The sequence below is a fragment of the Sebastes fasciatus genome, chromosome 8, assembly GCF_043250625.1.
Source record: "Sebastes fasciatus isolate fSebFas1 chromosome 8, fSebFas1.pri, whole genome shotgun sequence".
In the NCBI taxonomy this organism is placed as follows: Eukaryota; Metazoa; Chordata; class Actinopteri; order Perciformes; family Sebastidae; genus Sebastes; species Sebastes fasciatus.
The window spans coordinates 30,457,120-30,477,559 of NC_133802.1; the positions used below are offsets into that span (position 1 = coordinate 30,457,120).

Sequence of the window (20,440 nt, forward strand, 5' to 3'; positions counted from 1 at the left end):
TCTGAAATAATGGTTGTAAGTGGGTTTGTCTACAGTTTCTATGTTGGCCCCATGAACTAATTTCCCAGTAGTGACCCAACTAGGACCCACACAGGTAGCCCACATGGGGAGCCCATTTGGGACCAACTTAGTTGACCCAAGTGGGCGCCATTTGTGCTGCCCATTCTGAGCCCATGCACTAATTTCCCATTAGTGACCCTACCAGGACCCACATGAGTAGCCCACATGGGGAGCCCACATGGGGAGCCCAACTTAGTTGATCCAAGTGGGCCCCAGATAAGATGCCCATTTTGGGCCCATACCCACTCGGTACCCAGGTACCCCCAGCATAACCCATGTAGGGCCCACATAACCATGTTGGCTGGGTGGTTCTGTCCAAAAGCTCACTGAGCAACATGAACACAAACAGATGTGTAAATATGTGTGCTGGAGATATTTCTTGGGTTTTTCTCCTTGCTTCCTGTCTTTATGCTAAGCTAAGCTAACGGCTAGGCTGACCACGTTCTGACTCTTAACACACAGACATGATGCTGCCTTCAAATGAAACTCCTGAGCTCGTGGTTACGACGTAGGAAGTCGTGTACACGATATGTTTGCCGTTCAAGTGGTTAAGTTGTGAGAACACCGCTGCTCAGCAACGGCAATATTAACGTTACTGTCGGCGTCTAGACGCCACACAAGCTAACAATTTAGCAATTTAGCAAGTGGGTAACATAATGCAGTATATTCAAAGGCATAAAGAGGTAAAAGATGAAGCCGTTGAGAATATAAACATTTTCTTCAGACAAAGGAAAGGGATATACGACTAAAATTACAATAAATCAACTTATTATGCATTTCCAAGGCCTCCGCCATTTCTGACAACATCAACAAACACGTCACAACTCGTGAAATCGGAGCTTTCAGAAACTTTACGAGGTCGTGAATACGACAAGAGGGGGGCGTTCGTATGGACTCATCTCGTGAACACGGTAAACACGACCCCATTTGAAGGCATCATGTGACTCTGACAGAAACTGTTGAACTATTCCTTCAGTATGCTAACGCTAGGCTAAGCTAGCTGTGTTAGCTGTGAGTTTGACTTTGAGACTTCCTGTCACAGTTAATGACCTCCACTGAACGTATATTTACAATTAAAAACAATAATTAAACTGCAGTCACATTACTTCATTTATAAAAAAAAACATAGCTAATTATCTCGTATCGGTTCGTACTCAACTTTTTATATTTTTAGTTCCTCAGAGACTTGAGTTCAGTGAGGTGTTTTAACTGTGACAGATCATACTGACATTTTCAGGTAAACAGATGATGACTGCTTTTTATTTTGGAGCAAACTATTATGTTAATACTCACAGAGGTATCGCAGAACGATCATAGTACAAATATACTGTGTTTTGTCTTGTATCACAGCTAAATGTGTCCGCAGAGAGAGAAAAGGGTTTTAAAGCCACAGACATGTAATGAAGGCTGTCAGACAGACAGGCTGTCAGACAGACAGGTCATTACTCTACAGCAGCGTCAGTGCCCAGTTTATACCTCGAGCCTTCAGCAATAAAAGCCATCACAAGTCAACACACAGAGAGACAGACAGGATTTATTCATCATGAATCCATTACAACACATTTAAATGGAGCATCAGTCACAAACAGCACATTCTTCTACCTTAATGTTAAATGAGAATCTGCTTTACATTGATGTCAGAGGCTCTGATGTGTCAGTTCACACCAGAGTTGTTGGTTTGAATCCCGTCGTCTCTGCTGCCTCAGAGAAAACAGGGGAGGTCTTTTATTTTGAAAAGCTCAGAGAACAGATGTGGTTTTTTTTTTTTTCTTCCCAGAAACTTTAATGATGTCACGTCTTGTTGGACGTTTAAAAAAACGCAATCAGTTCTGAAACACCCACAGACCACATTATAGGACTACGTTTCCCATCAGCCCCGGTGCTCCCACTTCCTCTAATGGCCACTAGATGCTGCTAAAAAATAAAATAATATTGACATATTATCTCAAAAATATCTCAGACTTGCAACCTGATAACAACTAGCTCAGCGTCACAAATCACAGGAGCACCTGGTCCACCTGGTCCACCTGGTCCACCTGGTCCACCTGGTCCACCTGAGGCTGTGTGGCTCTTCCTGCTGGTTGTGGTTCAGTGGAAGCTTTATTCAGCATCAGGACAGTGAAGCTGCTGAAACAGGAAGTGCAGACTGAACTGAAAAAGACAAAAATAAGTTCTACAAGTGTTTGCTGTTTCTCGCCAAAATAAAACAAACAAACAAACAAACAAGAAGTCAGCTTGGACGCAAAAACAAAAAGAAAGGTCTAAATATTTAAAATGTGTCAGTTTTCAGCCAATTAGGACGCAGCCAGTCAATCAACCTGTCAGCCAATCAGCTAGCAGCTAATTAGTCCAATCACATGGTGGCACACCCCAACGTCCTTTAAATCCTCCTCTGACCTGTTGACGTCTTTTGGTGGACTTCCGGTTCAGGTCTGGTTCAGGTCCAGTTTGGTCTGGTTTAGGTCTGGTTTGTTCTGGTTCAGGTCTGGTTCAGGTCCAGCTTGGTCTGGTTTAGGTCTGGTTTGTTCTGGTAGGGTCTGGTTCAGGTCTGGTTCAGGTCCAGTTTGGTCTGGTTTAGGTCTGGTTTGTTCTGGTTTGGTCTGGTTCAGGTCTGGTTCAGGTCCAGTTTGGTCTGGTTAAGGTCTGGTTAAGGTCCAGTTTGGTCTGGTTCGGTCTGGTTCAGGTCTGGTTCAGGTCCTGGTTCAGGTGTTCAGCTGCAGAAACGTGTCTTTTCCCGTGGGGAGTTGACTGAAGTCAGTTTAGCTTTGGATCCTGTTTTACGGTGTAAATCATGATGTTGAACTGAAATCATGATGCTGATTTGATGTTGAACTGAAATCATGATGCTGATTTGATGTTGAACTGAACTGACGTAGAAACTCGTAGTTTATTTCTCTACATCAGAAATGTGAATCTTGATAAAAAAACAACTACATTTCTATTCTGAATATCAGAATTAATACGACCTGATCAGAAGGTTTTCTTTGTCAAGAATGTAATTTTGATTTTGAATGAAATGTATCAACATAATTTTGACATTTAACTAGTTTGACATCCAGATGTGAATTTGTTATATTGGTAGTTTTAATTAATAATTGACAAATGTAGAATAAATGATGGATGTGTAGTCCTGCTGCCCTCTGGTGGTCACACTGTGAATTGCAGCTAATTCTTACCCTTACAAAAAGGAAGTTCAAGTTTATTTGCAGGTATACTTTATGTATTATACTTAGTATACTTGTAAGTGTACTACTTCAATACTTCTTGTGACTAAATTGGCCCACTTTAGTTTATAAAAGTATACTTTAAATGTACGAGTAGTAAACTTTGCAAGTAGTTCACATCCAAGTTGTATTTTGTACTGGAACTATAATATGAACTATACTACAAGTGAACTTTTAGGTATACTGTTAGTTTACTAGTTACTAGTGTAGCCCACATTTTAGTTCATGAAAGTACACTTTAAAGTATACTATCAGTAAATTAATAGTTTTTACTGCAAGTACACTTGTACGTTTTCTTAAGTGAACTTATAGTACTTAGCCAAATATACTTTTCTGTATACTTTTGAGTATAAGCCAAGTATACTTAGACTTTTCTGTATACTAAAGCATAAACTTATGCTATACTAATAGTATACTTTAATAAACTTCTTTTTTGTAAGGATATAAATAAAATCCATATTTGGATTTAAATCATTGCTCTGAGTTTTGACATGAAGTTCAGTTTGACTCGTCATGTTTGCATGAAATTAAAGTTTTGATGTCAACATTTGAATTTAAATGCTAAAAGGATTAAAAGCTAAACAGTGTGCGTGCATGCATGTGTGTGTGTGTGTGTGTGTGTGAGATGTTATCGAGGTTACCGTGACGACGCTCCTGGAGACCAGCAGATACAGCTATTGTGTAGCTAAGCGACAGACAGGAAGTAGCTCCTGTCGGTGACATCATGGATCAGCTGATGACGTGACAAACATGTACAGATTTATAATAAAGTGATGTTTGCTTTGTGATGCAGCTAACAGAGAATTTAATAAATGACTTGCAGTTATTATTCTGACATGAGTTCAGTTATTATCAGATACAAATAAAAAATGATTTTATTCAACTTGTGTGTCGTGTTTTCACTTTATTGATTGTGATGGTTAACTGGTCCCAGTTAAACCAGAACTCCCAGCTGTGTGTTGAACTGGTTCAGCTGAAACTGACGATTCTTTAAAGCCGCAGTGAGTAGAAATGGAGCAAATATGATTAAAACAAATATTTTTATAAAACAGTCGCTATATCCTGACAGTAGTTCACGACACAGGTAATCTGAAAAAAATCATGTGCCTCTGTGTCCTCCGGTGCTCCTAACGGCATCTGCAAGATCTCACAGACCGGAGGAAAACAACCAATCAGAGATGATCTGAGGTCTGCTGTCCAGCTGCCGTCTATAAGACCCAGGAGTCAATCACTCGCGAACTCCGATTAATCGGTCAAACTAGGCAACGCTGATCAAATATGAATCATATGCTGTTACAGTAATGCCTATTTCTCTCCTCAAATGTTTTCAGAAACATCTTATAGTGTACTGCACTCAGTGAGCTGAAAGGTGTGGCTCATCAAGCTGCTGATTGAACAGCATCGTTACTCCAGGTGTGCTCTGGACTGGTCCCAGTAAAAGGCCTTTCTAGAATGAGCACTTTGATGCCACAGACGTCACACGTTTTGATGACTTGAGTGAGAAAAATGCTCCCCTTCGCTCGTCGTCTGGCACCCTGGAGAAGAGCTCTCTTCACGGGTGAATCGTGTGGGACCAAAAACTGCACATCAGGTGAGAGAGAGTGAGGACGTCCAGTGGACGGAGAGAGGACTGGAGACCGGGATCCAGAACGTCTTCCTGACACATGAACTGGTTCTTGTTGCAGGTATGAAACACGTCCAGTGAGCTCTCAGAATAGGCGAAAATAACACATTTATACTGCATGAAAAAAACTTTATATCTTTTGCCCCAAAACTGCATGTGATTATCATAAAGTGGGCATGTCTGTAAAGGGGAGACTCGTGGGTACCCATAGAACCCATTTTCATCCACATATCTAGAGGTCAGAGATCAAGAGACGCCTTTGAAAATGGCCATGCCAGTTTTTCCTTGCCAAAATTTAGCCTAAGTTTGCAGTGTTATTTAAGCTCCTTGACGACAAGCTAGTGTGACGTGGTTTCATGTCATGGATTCTTTAAGTTTTTTAGTTTCATATGATACCAGTATCTTCACTCTAGCTTTCAGTGTCTCAGGGGCCCGTTGCTTCATAATGTGTCCAACAGGTTGTGGGGGTCTGGACTCAGACTGGAAACCAGAGAGTGTTTAACGTCTTCAGAAGACAGACCGAGATGTCAACATGTACAACGGTTTGTGTGTTCATGTATCCGACCACCAACCGCCCTCTGCTCGCTCTCTTTAGCTCCCTTTTCCTCTCTTGGCCTTTTTTTTAAGGGTCCGGAAAACCAGAAGCCTCCTGAGTTGCACAACAGCGAAGGAAGGGGGGGGGGGTGGTTGGTTAATGCTAGACCAGTGATACCAGCAGGCTGTTTTTACATCTACACATGATGCTCTCTGTACAGGCGGAGGCCTCTGCTACAGCTATCAGTCTACAGCACTGTTGAGCCTCTGAGCACCATGTTGGATCAGAACAGAAGAACCCAGCAGTCATTGGTAAAAGAAAACTGGATTTAAACAGGAATATGTTTCTGTTTCAGGGTCAAGGTCACATAATGCAGCCTAGAACAAGCTGGAATCAACAGCTGCAACGTGTTGCTTTAGCAAAGCAGAAACAGGAGGTTAGTTTAGGGTTAGCACTACTGGAATATCAACTGAACATCATCCCAGTGTATATATACTGTATGTATACAGTGTATATATATATATATATAGAGTACACTTAAATTGATATAGAAAAGAGGAGTTCAGCAGACTGAATACATGATTAATACAAACTGTCTGATAAACTGACAACAGCTGCTGACAAACAGTGAAAACATTTATTTTAACTAAACAATCAGTTCATTAACAAATAACATCAACATCTGCAGAAATAAAACATGAAAGAACTACAAATTAGTTTTAAATGTCCACATTCAGCCAAGAGGAGAAGGAGGATGAGGAGGAAGAAGAGGAGGAGGTCACAGGGCAGCTGTGTGAACCATGATGGCCTCCTCGGTGGGCGGGACCAGCATAGACAGCTTAGTCTCTGATTGGTCAGATTTCCTGCTTCTCTTGTTCTTATTGGTTACTTTACGGTTTCTGGTTTGGATTCCGTCTTTCTTCATCGCCAGCGGCCTGTTGACCTGAAACACAAAGTACACATCTAAAGTACCTGGTGTAGTTTGTAGTAGAGTTGTAGTACCTGGTCTAGTTGTAGTACCTGGTCTAGTTGTAGTACCTGGTGTAGTTTGTAGTATGTAGTTTGTAGTACCTGGTGTAGTTTGTAGTATCTGGTGTAGTTTGTAGTACCTGGTGTAGTTTGTAGTAGAGTTGTAGTACCTGGTCTAGTTGTAGTACCTGGTGTAGTTTGTAGTACCTGGTGTAGTTTGTAGTAGTTTGTAGTAGAGTTGTAGTACCTGGTGTAGTACCTGGTGTAGTATGTAGTTTGTAGTACCTGGTGTAGTTTGTAGTAGTTTGTAGTAGAGTTGTAGTACCTTGTGTAGTTTGTAGTAGAATTGTAGTACCTGGTGTAGTTTGTAGTACGTAGTTTGTAGTACCTGGTGTAGTTTGTAGTAGAGTTGTAGTACCTGGTGTAGTTTGTAGTAGAGGCCACAGGCGTTGCAGACTGGTTCTCCTGCACAGTTTCTCCTCCACAGCGTCGTTGTTCCAGTCAAACAGTTCACACACTGAGTTCCTTTTCTCTGAGTCACAACCTGAAAACATGCAGACCGGTATATAAATATGAATATAATATACACACACCTGTATGTTTATTGAACAGGTGTGTGTATATGTGTCTCACAGGTCTCCTCTTTGGCCTCAGCAGTGGTCTGTTGGTGGTTTCCTGCTGGAGGAAGCAGGTGTTACACAGGTGACGACCTGCAGTGTCTCTCCTCCACAGGGCAGCGCTGCTTGTCCCACAGCTCACACACTCACGCTGCTCTGAACAAACACACACACACACCAATTAAAACATGAAACGTACTGCGACACAGAAAGACAGACAGGTGTAGCTCACATAGACAGGTTGATATCTCACCTGGTTCACTGGCCCGTCCCCATGACAGACCGCCAGGTAACGGGGAGGGGTAAAAGTTGCCATAGTAACTGTTCCATCCAGGTGTTGATGGGACGATGCTGGTGGGGGGCAGTGATTGACAGCTGGAGTCGTCCAACCAGTGGGAGGAATTGATGAAGTGGTGACTGGCAGCAGCCAGCCGCTCGGTATCATGGGACATGTTTGGTGATTGGAGGAAGGTGTGTGAAGGGTCGGGACTAACCTGTGAGAAACAAAACGTTTATTTATATTCATTAAGAACAGAAGAAGAAGTATGAGAGCAGAATTAATATGGCAGGTCTCATACCTGTCTACCTGTACCTGTCTACATGTACCCATAACTCACTACCTGTACCCACGTCTACCTGTACCCATACCTGTCTCCCTGTGTCCACACCTGCATACCTGTGCCCACACTTGCATACCTGTGCCCACACTTCTCTACCTGTGCCCACACTTCTCTACCTCTGCCAACACCTGTCTACCTGTGCCCATACCTGCATACCTGCCTACCTGTGCCCATACCTGTCTGACTGTCTGCCTTTGGGTCCTTCCCTCATTGTCTCTCCCTCACCATTGAGACAAATCGACAGCTCGTAACAGAACAGAAGTTATATTTGTAGAACTACATCGTATGAAGTAGAACGAATATGAAATGTGATCCTGACCGTTTCGTACAGAGATGTGATGACAGCAGAAGACCAATCAGCTAGCTGCAAATAATCTGTCATCATCACTGTGTGTCTGAGTGGAACAGAGAAAGAAAAAGAAGGGAAATAAATTGGAGACAGAGTGAGAGCTCTCTATAATCACATCACAGGATCTCTGATCCATTACCAGAGAAATACTTAAATGAAATTATTAGTTAAAGAAAGACACTCAAAGATCAAGAGATAAAGGATAAAACAAAGAGATAAAAGATAAAACTAAAAGATAAAACAAAGAGATACAAGATAAAACTAAAAGATAAAACAAAGAGATAAAAGATAAAACAAGATAAAATATAAAACAAAGACATAAAAGATAAAATAAAGACATAAAGGAGGAAAGAAAGAGATAAAAGATAAAAAGAAAACATAAAAGACAAAACACAGATATAAAACATAAAACAAAGATATAAAAGATAAAACTAAAACATAAAACAAAGACGTAAAAGATAAAAGAAAAAGATAGAGGAAAGAAAGAGATAAAAGATTAAAAGAAAACATAAAAGACAAAACACAGAAATAAAACATAAAACAAAAAGATAAAAGAAAGAGATATAACAAAGATAGATAGATAGATAAAAACAGAGAATAGAGCAACATAATAAAGAGATGCTGATACTCACAGAGCTGAAGACAGTCTACTACTCTCTAGTAAAGACTGATGGAGCTGATGGAGGAGAAACAGGAAGTGTGGGAGGTCCCACAGTTTGTGTCAACTTCCTTTATTAGTTATTTATTTATTTTGATGAGTGAAACTAAATTAACTGAATTTATTTTCTTTGATTAGTTATTTGTTAAAAAAAGAAGTTTGATTTCATATGTGTGTTTACACAAACTTGGGGGTGGTGTATCCAGTGGTGGAAAATAACTAAATATGAGGTACTTGTTCTGTACTTTATAAAGTATTTCCATTTTCTGCTACTTTATACTTCTACTCCACTACTAAGTAGCCAGCCGTCCGACCAGCGGGCTGAAAGATAAATTAAAGATAAATGAAGGACGTATGAATCTTTGGATGCCTATAGTTAACTATCCTTCAGTAAAGTCAGTCAAAAAGAGAATTGTACAATATCGGCGAAGCTTTTCAGAGATGGAGTGAAAGGTTTCAGAAGGTCTGCGGTGAGCAGAAGGCTAAACAATTAGCAACATTTACTCTCCATCTCTGAAACGTTTCTCCGATATTGTAGCTCACTAGAGCCTCGGTGATGTGATATCTGGATTCTGGCACCCAACAACACATCAAGATGACATTTCAGATGTGTAACTTTAGCCCACTGCTAGTTTTAGCCTCCAGTCTTTCCTTTGTTTTGCCTCCAGCCAACACTGTGACGTCGTCATGACGTTGACACAAAAAGGGTCTATAAATATATGATATGCAAACTGGAGCACTAAGAAAGAAACCAGGATCTTGTGGCTTTAATCACCTGGTCCAGATGTGTCAGTGTTGTCAACTTCACCTGATGAGGTAACTCAGTTCAGACTCCCATAATAAAATGAATAGAAGTCTCAAATACATGTTATATTAAATCATCATCTCGTTTTATTATCAGTCATAACAATTGAGTGAAGCGCAACAGGAAACGAGAGGATGGAGGATCACTTCCTGTCAAGAAATATATTAAAATAAACATCAGCAGAGAGTCACTGTAGGAGGAAGGTGATTGGCCGCTCGGCTCAGAGGCATGATGCATGTCCCTGCAGAAGCTCGGGGTCTACCACGCTGTTCTGCAGGGGCAGGTCCACGGAGAAGTCAGCGGGCGGAGCCTGCAGGCGCTGGCGGGGGGGTCGGCCCCCCCGCTGAGGGATGGGCAGCTCTGAGTGGTGAGCAGGAAGAGGAGAGGAGAAGAAGAATGGATGGAGGAGAGCCTGCAGAGCGGAGGGGAGGACCGCCAATCAATCAATCAATCAATCAATCAATCAATCGTGCTAGACCGATAGGATTCTTGTGTTTCTGGACTCTATTATTATTTTATTATTCGTCAACAGAAAAGAAAAGGGGCCCTCAGATTTCACCCTGAGGAACTCCACGAGTCCACTTCCTGTTTCCTACCTGTCTGGCGGAGCAGCGCTGTTTGGACGGATAAACCAGGAACTTGTAGAGCAGATCGACGGCCTGAGGCGACGTGTCAGGGACGATCTCCTCCAATGGGATCGCTGGGTTCTCCTTAAAGGTGATTTTATTGTAATCTGGCAACTCCACGATCTCCTGCAGACAGAGATCGGATAACTGATTAAAAAAAACATCTGATAAATATGGACTTGGTCTGTAAAGACCTTAACACTTGTTTAAAAGTTAGAAAATGTCTGATTTTGCTCCTTGTGTTTATGTTGAAATGTGTATATGAGTCAGTGAAGACCAGAAAGTGGCGGTGTCTTACAGGCCAGCTGTCCTGTGTTGGAGTTCCCAGCACTCTGAGGACGCAGCAGAGCTGTTCAATGTCGTTCTCTCCAGGAAACAGAGGAGACAAGTTCAGCAGCTCCCCGAAGATACAGCCCACCGCCCTGAAACACACAGCAGGGCTTTTATTCTGAAGGGCTACAAGAACAGGAACTCAAGTCAGAATGTAAATAAAGTAAAAGTTGTGTCTGAATTCACTCTATGAAGTAGTAGCAGTAGTAGTTTTAGCAGTAGTAGTACTCAGCAGTAAGATGATCTCACCATAGATCGACTCCCTCGTCGTACTTTCTGGCTCCGTACAGCAGCTCAGGTGCTCTGTACCACCTGAAAACAACGTTAAATGACGACATCATTAGTAGACCAGAGAGTGACATTAAATGCTTCAAAATAACAGTATTATATGTTCACCAGCTAGGTGTTTAAAAACTAGAAACAACCTCCTTGAGTTGATTCTGTGTTTTAACAAACTAATAAATATGAAAGCATGTAAATAATATGAAATATTCAGCTCCAGTTACTCATGAGGATCAACACAAGTCTGTTAACTGATAAATTAATAAAGCATTTTCACATTTGTTGAAAACAAAGTTGTGTTGTCTACTTTATTTGAAGTTTGAATCAGCACTTTGTTTTACATCTTTACACCTTTAGTATGACTTTAGCCAGAATAAAATAAAAACTAAAAATTATAGTTGCACACAAAAGATGTCCCAAAATAAAGTCTTGACTCAATATAAAAAATAATAATCAAAGTGTGTGTGTTACCTGGTGGCCACCTGGTGGCTGTACAGCCTCTCTCCCTGCTCACTGAACAATCTGGCCAAGCCAAAGTCTGCGATCTTCAGATGACCTGAAGAGCTGATGAGGAGGTTCGCTGGCTTCAGGTCCTAAACACACACACACAGGTCAGGGCTTTTATTCTGAAGGGCTACAGGAACAGAAGCTTAAGTCAGAATAGAAATAAAGCTAAGATAAAGTCACTGAATGTTCGTCTGACCCGGTGCATGATGTTGTTGTGATGCAGGAAAGCCACGCCCTTCAGCAGCATCATCATGTAACCTTTGACCTGAGCCGGGGTCAAAGGTCGCTGAGAGTTCCTGATGACCTCAGAGAGGTCGGACAGCATGAAGTCAAACACCAGGACGAAGCCTGTGCCATGAGGGAAGACGTCCTTCAGCTTCACCACCTGAGGAAGAGGAGGAGGGGGATGAGTGTGAAGCTGACCTCTGACCCCAACATGACGTCCTCTGGTACTCACATGCTGGTTGTCCTCGATCTCCTGCAGGGCCTTGATCTCCCTCAGAGCCTGGTTGGGGATGCCGTCCTCCAGACGCCTCAGGGACACTTTCTTCAGAGCCACCGTCTCTCCAGTCTGACAGACAACACATCATGATCAATACGCTCATCATTGATAAGCCAAGGTCGTGACCCCTGCAGATTGATTAACTGTGGAGTTACAATGTGTTCACGGCAGTGATAAGACTTCGGATATGGTCCTCTGGCCTTCAGAATAAAAGATGTTTCTTTTAAAAACATTTTTTCTGACACCAGTTGTCAGGGTTTTCATTTAATTGGTCGGACAGCTAAATAAAGTTGTGTTTGATTTCCAGATTAGAATATAAAATAATCTGTATTGTCCACCAGGGCTGAACTTTGTCTTCAGCTCACCAAACATGAAACAACAACATAAAGAGCAGACAGCAGTTAGTAAATCACACACAGATATTAAAAGGTCCCATATTATTAAAAAAAATAGATTTTCCTGTTTTTTTATTATAAAGCAGGCTTAAGTCCTATATAAATACTGTGAAAGTATCGAAACACTCAATCCACAGGGAAATACACACAGCCCGTATTCAGAAACTGCATTTGAAACAAGCTGTCAGGATCTCTGCCCATTCGTGATGTCACGAATATACAATATTTAGACCCTTGACACAATTTTAAACGTAAACATTCTAAATGTGTCCCAGTTTATTCCTGGTTGCAGTGTGAATAACATCAGCTGACAGGAAGTACACATGGACCCAAGCTGTTGGCTAGCAACGCAATTCCGTTGCAATTCCGTTGCAATTCCGTCAAAATGCGCTAAAACGGAGCGTTTCAGACAGAAGGTAAATACAGGCATATTCAGGCTGACAGTGTGAGAAAAATAAAGTTTTTTTAACATTACAGCATGTAAACATGTTTTAGTAGAAACACAAAATACAAGTATGAACCTGAAAATGAGCACGATATGGGACCTTTAAATCAGTTCCTGTCTGTGGATTGAATCCTCTCAGTCACTGTGGTGAGTTCAGAATATTGATGTTAGTTTGTGTTGTTGACCAGCTGAGTTACCTCGATGTGTTTGGCCTTGAAGACGATGCCGTGGGCTCCTTCTCCGATCCGACCCAGAATACTGTACTGCTCCATGTCTCCACTGTCACTGCATCAACCAGGACTACAGGTCTGAGAGGGGATCCAGGACTAAAGGTCTGAATGGGGGTCCGGGACTACAGGTCTGAGTGGGGATCCAGGACTACAGGTCTGAGTGGGGATCCAGGACTACAGGTCTGAGTGGGGATCCAGGACTACAGGTCTGAGTGGGGATCCAGGACTACAGGTCTGAATGGGGGTCCAGGACTACAGGTCTGAGAGGGGATCCAGGACTACAGGTCTGAGTGGAGATCCAGGACTACAGGTCTGAATGGGGGTCCAGGACTACAGGTCTGAGAGGGGATCCAGGACTACAGGTCTGAATGGGGGTCCAGGACTACAGGTCTGAGAGGGGATCCAGGACTACAGGTCTGAGTGGAGATCCAGGACTACAGGTCTGAGTGGGGATCCAGGACTACAGGTCTGAGTGGGGAACCAGGACTATAGGTCTGAGTGGGGAACCAGGACTACAGGTCTGAGTGGGGAACCAGGACTACAGGTCTGAGTGGGGATCCAGGACTACAGGTCTGAGTGGGGATCCAGGACTACAGGTCTGAATGGGGGTCCAGGACTACAGGTCTGAGTGGAGATCCAGGACTACAGGTCTGAGTGGGAAACCAGGACTACAGGTCTGAATGGGGGTCCAGGACTACAGGTCTGAGTGGGGATCCAGGACTGCAGGTCTCAGTGAACCTGAATATCCTGGAAATGATGCACAGGTTGTTTCTGAGCTAGAAAACATTAGTTTGGGTCTCTGCTGTAGTTTCCAGTCGACTAGCAGAAAAGCAGAAAAGCAGAAAAGCAGAAAAGCAGAAAAGCAGAAAAACGAACTCCGTTCATAAATCTAGTATTTCACAGATGTTTCTCTTATCTGCTCAATAATATAAAAAGTTACTAAACAGAACTTAAAATACTTTAAACAGTATATCAGTGTACTTTGATTCGGCGTGTAAGACAACAGCAAATAAACAACCCTAGGTGAAGAAAAAACTACTTTTAGAGAATAAAACAGCGACCGCGCTCTCTGTTGGCTAACGTTGCCTTGGCAACCTAAACCTGCTACCTAAGCTAGCTCAGCTAAAACGTCACATTAATCAACTATTGTCCGCTCTAAACAGTTGATGGTGACGCACCACACGTGTCCGACAGAAACTAAAGAGTATAAAGTATAAAATACACACTTGTTCACGTGCAGGACGGCTTTTTAAATACATATGTTAAAGGAGTTAGCTACAGAGCTGTCAACGGCCCGCCATGTTTGTTTACAGTGACGTCACGGAACTCGTCCCACCATAGAGCCAGAGCAGCTAGAAAAGACTCACTTTACTCATGATGGAGCTATTCTAAAAAGTATTCTTGAATGCAGGATTTTTACTCGTTAAAGGGACTGTTTGTAACTTCTTACAAGAATAAATCATTGCGGGTTGGTGTCCCATGCGTGCTCGCGTGTGGCTACGCTGTTCAGACTCAGACTCCAACACAAACTACACGGAAGCACCAAAACCGCAAAGTTATATCTAGTGAAGCCCGTCTGTTAAACAGTGTTGGCCGGAGGAGCTTTGGTCTCCAGGGCTGGAGTCTCTGCTCCTCTGCTCCACTGCCTGCCTGCTTGCCTTCACTAAGCTCGCTCCACCTCACATGAACGCGCGCTCACTCCACACTGCAGAAGAGTTAGTTTAGCTCTGAGAATATCTAGTGAGTGGACGTTTGTGCAGAAATAACTGCTGCAGCTCCTCCAGACCAACAGAGGTTTTCCGTGTCATGTGAAGTGACGGGCTCCACAGCGAGAAACGTTATCGTCTCCAACCGGGTGCCGGTGTCTCCACTGTTCCCTCCGGCCGCGGTCGGGCGGCTGAAGCAGGAAAAGCCAACACTAGGATCAGCATTGATTCATGGAGAGACCTTCGTCTGGTCAGCTAACATTACTGCCAAGCAGCTGAAATATAGAGTGATATTGTGGTTTTAGCTGACGTGTGTCACCTCACTGTTTTGAGCGATGCTCGTTCATGTCTATGTAGAGCGAGTACGAGCCCAACGCTGACTTTCGTTGACTTAACGGCCACAGGTGTTGTTAACAAGCATTTCTGATTCTTAAAAACAGTCCCTTTAAATATTTTTAGAGAGTAGTATTGCTTCTTTTATTTACTTAAACAATATGCGTTCCTCTTCCACCACCGGTTTCTTTGGAATAGTTTTTTTTCTATTTACTCTAATTCTGTAGCTTTAGCACTCGCTGCTTTTATTTTGAAATCAGGAAGTACTTGCTGATCCCCATCCGGTGCAGACCTGTGTTTACATGAGGCTCCAGCATGCTAACCGGCTAACCGGCTAACCGGACCGTTTGTGGATCGATAATGACTCAGACAAGTTCACGTTAACTTCAGTCAGACATCCAGCCGGTTACCGGAGGAGTTTCTCTTCCTCACAGAGTCTGAAGTTTGGATCTAAAGATAAAAACAGAGACGATGTCTCTGCCTGTTGATGCTAATGCTAATGCTACCGTGGATCAGAAGGTTCTGCAGTATGAAAACTTCATCAACGAAGTTCTGAAGAGAGACTTGCAGTAAGAGACACGACTCATTATTACATATTATATATATATATTATTATTATTTTTAAACTTTAATTTTCCCCTTTTTTCAAGGCTGTTTTCATATATGCAATCCACTGTTCATAATTACAACAGTCTATAAACCAACTTTTAAGTAGATGAGCTTACAGACAAACCCATCAAGTACACTAGAGAAAACAACCTCAACACTCAAAACCGAAACAAAACCAAGAAAAGACATAACGATAATAATAATGACAAAGAGAAAGAATAGAGTTAAAAACACACACATACCAAAAAAACAACAATAATAATACAAAAATACGAGTAATAATAAATTAAATCAACAAATAAGTTAATAGAAAATAAAAAGGGGGGGAGGGGAGCGCAAATATATAGTAATATCATTAAAAATCAAATATATATATTATTAAAGGCTGATTCAGTCACATAGAAGAGCTGTACATGTGTTATTATGTGCTGGAAGTATATTTACTCAACTGCTATACTAGTAGCCTTCAGTTTTAAGGTATTTTATTGAGTATTTTCCATTTTACACCACTTTATACATCTCTGATAATCCACAAAACCGCTGCAGACAGTTTGGAGGTAACACACTGTCTATATGCAGACTATGGTCCAGAGTAACAGATTTATAAATGTATTAAATCTCAGAGACAGATATCTTTAAACATGAACACATAAAACTATCTGACAGACAGACACCACCAGAGGGGAGAGAGTAATACAACAATATACAACTTTATAGTATAAATAAAGTTTATTATTATTATTATAATAACTACTATTTTTGTTTGTGTGTTGTTTGACAGGAAGGTGTTGGAGCAGAGAGACTCAGTTTATGAGAAGATCTCTCAGTATCTTCAGCTGAAGAACACCATACAGAGTCTGCAGGTACGCACACACACACACACACACACACACACACACACACACACACACACGCATACACAGACACACACACACACACGTGTTGTCATATGAATACGTTTTATCTGTTACAGATTCTGACAGCTTTAAAAGCGTTTGTGTTCAAAGAAGAAGAAGTTATTGACAGTTTTTGACATCATCAGAAAAAGGAGGATTACTTCTGTTAAATATACATGTCGATTTAGGAATGTAGTTTTTGATGAGAAGAAGAAACAGTCAAAGTTCTCTTGCTGAAAATCTGAAACCATCAACAGTTAAATCAGAGCACTGAGACGAGGAACATGTTCAGTGTGAAGGTTGTATGTGATGTGCTGAGTGATGGCACTTCTCTTATTGTGTGCATGTGTTCCTGCAGGAGGCGGGTTCTCAGCAGCTGAAGACGGATGTTGATCTCGGCTGTAACTTCTTCGTCCAGGCTGAAGTGTAAGCTGCCGATCAATAACTCTGATAGTCGCTTATTGATACTGATCAATCACAAACTGTATTACTGAGTGTGACAGAGGGAGCCTGTTTTAAGCCCGTCTCACCTCTTCTTCTTCTTCTGTCAGGGAGGATTCGTCCAGGATCTTCGTGGCGGTCGGCTACGGCTTCTTTGTGGAGATGAACCACGACGAAGCTCTGCGATTCATCGACAAGAAGACGAGTCAACTCACAGCGTCAGTTCATCATCACGAGACAGAAAACACAAACCATTCTTTCTTCTTCTGTGGTTTTATACCTGCAGCAAGTTAAAAACAACAACAACAGCACTGACTTCACACGTTTGAGGTCTCAGCTAGAATTTAAAATAAAGTTTTGTGACTTTGAACAAAGTTTATTTCTGCAGATAAAGTTTCAGTGAAAAGAAAAAGAGACTTCAGGGAAACGTCCTAGTGTGTTAGCTCGACGCTAGCTGTGTCCATTGTTGTGAAGGAGAGATGCTAACTGTGCTAACATTGTGTGTTTCAGCTTCACGGAGCAGCTCACCAAAGACTCTGCTAAGATTAAAGCCAACATCCGCATGGTGCTGGAGGTCAGTTTGTTCTGCTCATCTTCATCTTCCAATGTCTTCTTTACATTATTGATTAATACACTGTTCTTTTTTCACTTAGCTAATCTCTTCTCTTGAATGAAAATAAATATTGATCAGATAATAATAAATATATTAATGTAAATAAATATTTTACTGATATTTTCTAAAAAATTTCAGAATTTTTTACAAATATTTTTTGGAAAATGTACTGATGTTTTGGGATATTTTACCATTTTTTTCTAATATTTTCTGATGTATTACTAAGAATTTTTACTAATATTTTTCGGATATTTTTTTAATACTTTTCGGATATTTTACAAATAGTTTTAATATTTTCGGATATTTTACTAATATATTTTTGATATATTACTACTGTATTACTTTTCAGATACTTTCTGATTTTCACAAATATTTATTTGATATTTCACTAATATTTTTCTGATATTTTCAGAATATTTTGCTGATATTTTTATGATATTTTACTATTTGTTTTCTGACATTTTCATAGTTTTTTTGAATATTTTACTCATTTTTTTCTGAAATTTTATTTCAGATCTGAGGCTTTGCTTTGTTTATTTAAAAATAAATTTGTTTATTTAAAAATAAAATTGCAGCTTCCTGCAGGTATTTTATTGTGAAAAGTGACCAGATTTCTGCAGGAGATGCTGGGTCTGAGCTCCTGATATTCTACCTGAACCAGCAGTTCCCAAAGTGATGATAAATTACACTTTATAACTAATATAATCTGCCATACTGCTCAGTGGCAGTATGGCAGATTTATTCTCATACCCATCATGTAAATAAATAAAGTGTAATATATATAAATAAACATGTAAACAGACAGGAAGTGGAGCCTGATGGGGCTCAGACTTCCTGAACTTTTCACTGCTTATTTGATCAACTTTACATCAAACTAATCCATCATTTGACTTAATATTGATAATATTAATGATCAGTTAATGAACCGATCCTTTGAAGCAATAATCACTGAATGAGGTGTCAGACTCTGATTGGCTGCTGTCTTTTCCTTTTCCTCAGGGTCTGAGGGAGCTGCAGGGAATGACCGACCTGCCAGAGAGCAGAAGAAGAGAAGTTTTCTAGACGAGCGGAGGACGTTCAGATTCTTGACCTGTTGATGACACGTCTATTAAAACTGCTGCTGAAAAAGACTGAAGCTTCATTCAGACAGGAGGAGGTGTTAACTCTTCGTTCAGGACATTGTAACCATGGTGACATGTTATTATGGTCTGTAGTAGACAAGGACACTCAGCAGGACAAAGACAAAAGCCTCCACAGGGGGGCGCCGGAGAGTTGAGAGCAAGGCAAAGATCCGGCAGGAGGTGAATCAGAGTAAAAACTCTCCTCCTCCTCCTCCTCCTCCTTCTCCTCCGCTTCTTCACATGAAACACATGTTGATATGATTCAGAGTGACTTCCTCTTCCCCAGGATATCATCATCTCTGATGTCCAGCACAATAAACGTCCAGAAATCCATTAGAAATCACAGAGAAAATAAGTTTTCTTCAGTATCACAGTGATCCAGTGATAGTTGTCTGTTCATCCACGGGGACACTGAGACAGGAGCTGATCACAGATCACTCTGTTGATGGAGACACTGTGACTACATGGAAACTAATATCGACTAATAATCACTACAGACCATCTGATGAGCTTTACTGGGTCTATCTCTCCTCCTCTACAGATGTCCAGCTAGTCTGAGTGGAGCTACAGGCTGAATTCTACTCCTGTAACGGACCTGTCTCCAGAATCAGACTGTTGGGCTGTAAAGGAAGTAGCTGTAGATCTTCAAAATAATGTCACAGGAAGTGACTGATGTTTGTCATGAATATATTAATGTTGTGAATCTGTTGAAGACCTTTTTAATGTGGAGGTTTTGTCAAACTTCTAAAATGACACCAGAAAAACTAAAATATTCTGAACCTTTTTGACTTGTGACCCTTTAAAATGAATCATATCTACAGTTTATTCAGGACTTTAAATACTGTGGTTTAAATCTGAATGAACTGAGTTTTAATTGGATGTTGGTGATGGTCACACCTGCTGTTTGTCTCTTTGTTCTTACGAAGCTGTTCCACTTCTGCAGATGTTCACTCCTCTAACAAAGAGCCATTTTGTGTTGTTTTGTAAGATTAAATTTCAAATAATATAAAATTATTTTAATAATACAATCAAAACTTTCGAAATCTCTTTTTTTTTAAAGTATCTTTATTGGTTTTAACTTTAAGAGCAACTCATTTTACACAAATAAATACATAAATAATTAAATAGAAAAATACATGAATATATTTTAATAAACAAGAAAATAATTAAGTTATAAAATAGTTATAAATTAACAAAAATTAAGAAAGGAAATCTCTTTAAATTGTTGTTGATCATGTTTGAACACCGAAACAAAGAGCTGAGGAGGAGTCGGTCAGTCAGCGCTGTGTTTCTAAACAGGCTCTTTGTCCACGTTGACGTGTGTCTTATGAGATGTAATTATCAGTTTGAGTGTGTGAGTAGATGTGATGAATAATTGGAGATCATACTCCAAGCAGAGCATGAAAATGGATCATTCATTCTTAGATTATAGAAACGTATTAGGCCTACTGTCAGTGAAAGCAATAGGTCATAAAGTTATAAAACATAATTATCGAGGTGTTATAATAATAATAATAATAATAACTAATAAGAAGACATGTGGAAAGATGATTATTATTCCAATCAGAGGGAGCTTTAATTAATATAAATATATATATAAATACGATGCTGTTGAGTTCAGTAGTAATAAAGACATTCAGCTCAGCTGCTCTGAGAGCTGCTTCTTCAACAACAGGGAGCCTGTTGCCATGGAAACTGGATGCTAAATAGAGGCAGTGGCGTAAAGAAGCTGAGAGATGACTCTTGAAATAGACTCCCACACACACACACACACACACACACACACACACACAGAAAGCCCTCCTGTGTTCGGATGTCAGATAAAGGAAAACGTGACGCTGACTGAACGACTGCAGCTGATTCACTGCTGACACAGTTTTTATGGAGTCCTGGTAGGATGAGAGGACAACACGAGCTTCATGAGCACATTGAGTTTCTGACTT

General features: G+C 40.9%; 3 protein-coding genes and 2 long non-coding RNA genes across 8 annotated transcripts; 3 read left to right on the forward strand and 2 right to left on the reverse strand.

Annotated features, from left to right (window-relative positions):
• The first annotated feature begins 2,438 nt into the window (after positions 1-2,438).
• LOC141773193 (uncharacterized) lies at positions 2,439-4,167 on the forward strand. Of its 2 annotated transcripts, none has more exons than XR_012595031.1 (2): positions 2,439-2,606; positions 2,639-4,167. It is a non-coding gene; the product is annotated as an uncharacterized LOC141773193 (long non-coding RNA). The 2 variants fall into 2 exon arrangements; XR_012595032.1 differs by having other exon boundaries at positions 2,480-2,511.
• A 210-nt stretch (positions 4,168-4,377) lies between these two features.
• LOC141773197 (uncharacterized) lies at positions 4,378-10,527 on the forward strand. Its single transcript, XR_012595033.1, has 3 exons — positions 4,378-4,969; positions 9,994-10,178; positions 10,388-10,527. It is a non-coding gene; the product is annotated as an uncharacterized LOC141773197 (long non-coding RNA).
• On the reverse strand, positions 6,090-8,206 carry LOC141773195 (erythroid transcription factor-like). Its single transcript, XM_074644969.1, has 5 exons — positions 7,969-8,206; positions 7,283-7,523; positions 7,046-7,185; positions 6,831-6,956; positions 6,090-6,386 (listed from the first exon to the last, which is right to left on the reverse strand). The coding sequence occupies exons 1-5, from the start codon at positions 8,032-8,034 to the stop codon at positions 6,222-6,224; spliced, it is 738 nt and encodes a 245-aa protein (XP_074501070.1). The 5' UTR covers positions 8,035-8,206; the 3' UTR covers positions 6,090-6,221.
• On the reverse strand, positions 9,525-14,156 carry cdk20 (cyclin dependent kinase 20). Of its 2 annotated transcripts, none has more exons than XM_074644967.1 (9): positions 14,005-14,156; positions 12,746-13,597; positions 11,664-11,777; positions 11,403-11,591; positions 11,171-11,292; positions 10,667-10,729; positions 10,386-10,509; positions 10,058-10,213; positions 9,525-9,873 (listed from the first exon to the last, which is right to left on the reverse strand). In XM_074644967.1, exons 2-9 carry the CDS (start codon positions 12,818-12,820, stop codon positions 9,682-9,684), a joined length of 1,035 nt encoding a protein of 344 aa, XP_074501068.1. In that variant the 5' UTR covers positions 12,821-13,597; positions 14,005-14,156; the 3' UTR covers positions 9,525-9,681. The 2 variants fall into 2 exon arrangements, with proteins under 2 accessions (XP_074501068.1, XP_074501069.1); XM_074644968.1 differs by having other exon boundaries at positions 12,746-13,525; positions 14,005-14,141.
• uxt (ubiquitously-expressed, prefoldin-like chaperone) lies at positions 12,412-19,525 on the forward strand. 2 transcript variants are annotated; one of them, XM_074644970.1, is made up of 6 exons: positions 12,412-12,548; positions 16,208-16,289; positions 16,681-16,748; positions 16,874-16,981; positions 17,274-17,337; positions 18,376-19,525. In XM_074644970.1, the coding sequence occupies exons 1-6, from the start codon at positions 12,427-12,429 to the stop codon at positions 18,436-18,438; spliced, it is 507 nt and encodes a 168-aa protein (XP_074501071.1). In that variant the 5' UTR covers positions 12,412-12,426; the 3' UTR covers positions 18,439-19,525. The 2 variants fall into 2 exon arrangements, with proteins under 2 accessions (XP_074501071.1, XP_074501072.1); XM_074644971.1 differs by lacking the exon at positions 12,412-12,548 and adding an exon at positions 15,073-15,386.
• The last annotated feature ends 915 nt before the right edge of the window (positions 19,526-20,440 follow it).